The sequence below is a fragment of the Humulus lupulus genome, chromosome 5, assembly GCF_963169125.1.
Source record: "Humulus lupulus chromosome 5, drHumLupu1.1, whole genome shotgun sequence".
Taxonomy (NCBI): domain Eukaryota; kingdom Viridiplantae; phylum Streptophyta; class Magnoliopsida; order Rosales; family Cannabaceae; genus Humulus; species Humulus lupulus.
Window position 1 is genome coordinate 12,297,310 of NC_084797.1, and position 1,787 is coordinate 12,299,096.

Consider the following 1,787-nt stretch of genomic DNA (forward strand, 5'->3'; position numbering starts at 1 on the left):
TTTGATAAATTAACATAAAGTAGTATTTTGATACTCCAAAGGCATATATCTTGGGGTGAAGAGACAAAGAGAAAAGCAGATTGACTTATGAGAAAGAAAGAAAGAAAAAAAAGGTGATAAACTCCCAAAAGGCAAAAGCCAATTTGCTGACAATGGATGGAGTCTAAGCCATGCAATTGTGTCAATACACTGTTTGTTATGTGTCCACATGCATACAATTTATTTATTGCTTCTATGTATTTTTTTTTTAAATATATGTAAAAAAATTATGGTGAAGTTGACTTTTGTTTTAGTGTTGAATGTGGGCTGATATCAAGAAGTAAAACAAGCACTTCATCATCATCATCATCATTATTTTGTTGCAATTTGAGTGGGGGGCACCATGGGACACTAAACAGGCCCTTAATTAATTCCACCTTTTCTACCACTCATCAACAAACCCCATAAAAACCCAGTGGTGTGCCCTTCTCTTCTGCCCAACATCCCTAGCCAAAGACCCCCTTGGAGCTCACAAATTTTTGTTCCACACATGGCTCTTTTTATTAGGATCAACACTACTACCTTTGTTCTAGTTTCTCTCCTAACACTATTGTTCCTCATTAGTCCCATGGTTTCATCAGGTGAGTAATTATTTTGATCATCTTTTTGTTTATATTCAAGTGGCTTGTTAATTATCTATAAATAACTATATATGTATTATTATTTATTATTTTTTGGCAGGTAGAGTTGATCAAGGCTTCATCAAGGTGGCCAGTAGTGCTACTAATAACCCCATCCAAGCACTTCAAGAGGTACTTGTTCTATAAAATTTTAAGCAATGTTGTATGATATAAATAGAAAAATCTATAAGTTTGAGACTTTCTTTCTGTGTTGCTAACAAAATGAAAATATGGTATTTTTTATTATATATTTGCAAAATGAGAAGAAGGGTAAGCCTGCTAGGAAGCTTGGAATGGTTGAAGTTGAAGCAGTGCTGGATTATGATGATGCCGAACCCAACCCAAGGCACGACCCAAGAAGGAGAAGATCAAACCCTTAATAGTTCTATATATGAAGCTTAATTATATATATATATATATTAACTATATATATATCAGACATGAACCTAAAAATCCCACTAGCTCTTTCTACTCTCTCTATTCAGAGGTTTTGGTAGTATCATATGATTATTAATAGATATGTGCTATGGTATTATTATTCTAAATTATTGATTTAAGAGTGTTTTCATTACTAGTTATTATTGGTAGTACTTTATTGTACAATAATGTACTATATTACGTGGTACGTACGTATGTAGTACCAAGGCATAATTCAAGCTATGAACTACTTCTGTTTTTCTATGTTATATATCATCAGTTCTCTCTCTATATATATATTTATATGTATATTGATGTGCCTTTCATATATGCAAACATGTATGCATTTTCTGTTAGGCCAAAACTCCTCATCATTTCATGAACTTTTGAGATAAATTTAGAAGTGAAAAAAGACATAAGAATATATTTTAAGAGTAAATTTGCTTGTTAAGACTTTTCCCATGTATAAATATAAAATGTGTGTATTATTCTGTTTTTTTTTTTTCATATGCTTCATTTTATTTATTTTTACTTTACATATATATGGCTTTATATAGTAATATTATTTTACATGTGACTCTAACTATTGTAATATTATGGATGGATACACATATAGGCAAATTCATATAACGTGATTGGTGCAAAATGACCATTAATAGTATGTGAAATAGTGTGTGAAAGTAATTAAATATTTATATATTTTTAATTTTG

At 30.6% G+C, this 1,787-nt stretch overlaps 1 protein-coding gene across 1 annotated transcript; it reads left to right on the forward strand.

Annotated features, from left to right (window-relative positions):
* Positions 1–421: 421 nt before the first annotated feature.
* LOC133780272 (uncharacterized) lies at positions 422–1,350 on the forward strand. The gene is made up of 3 exons (XM_062220108.1): positions 422–620; positions 721–791; positions 926–1,350. Exons 1-3 carry the CDS (start codon positions 530–532, stop codon positions 1,037–1,039), a joined length of 276 nt encoding a protein of 91 aa, XP_062076092.1. The 5' UTR covers positions 422–529; the 3' UTR covers positions 1,040–1,350.
* The last annotated feature ends 437 nt before the right edge of the window (positions 1,351–1,787 follow it).

Bases quoted from the DNA above. Each gene is read 5' to 3' on its own strand.
- LOC133780272 (XM_062220108.1), top strand. From the start codon at position 530: ATGGCTCTTTTTATTAGGATCAACACTACTACCTTTGTTCTAGTTTCT. The intron at 621-720 runs GTGAGTAATTAT...ATTTTTTGGCAG, and splicing joins TAGTCCCATGGTTTCATCAG to GTAGAGTTGATCAAGGCTTC. The intron at 792-925 runs GTACTTGTTCTA...CAAAATGAGAAG, and splicing joins CCATCCAAGCACTTCAAGAG to AAGGGTAAGCCTGCTAGGAA.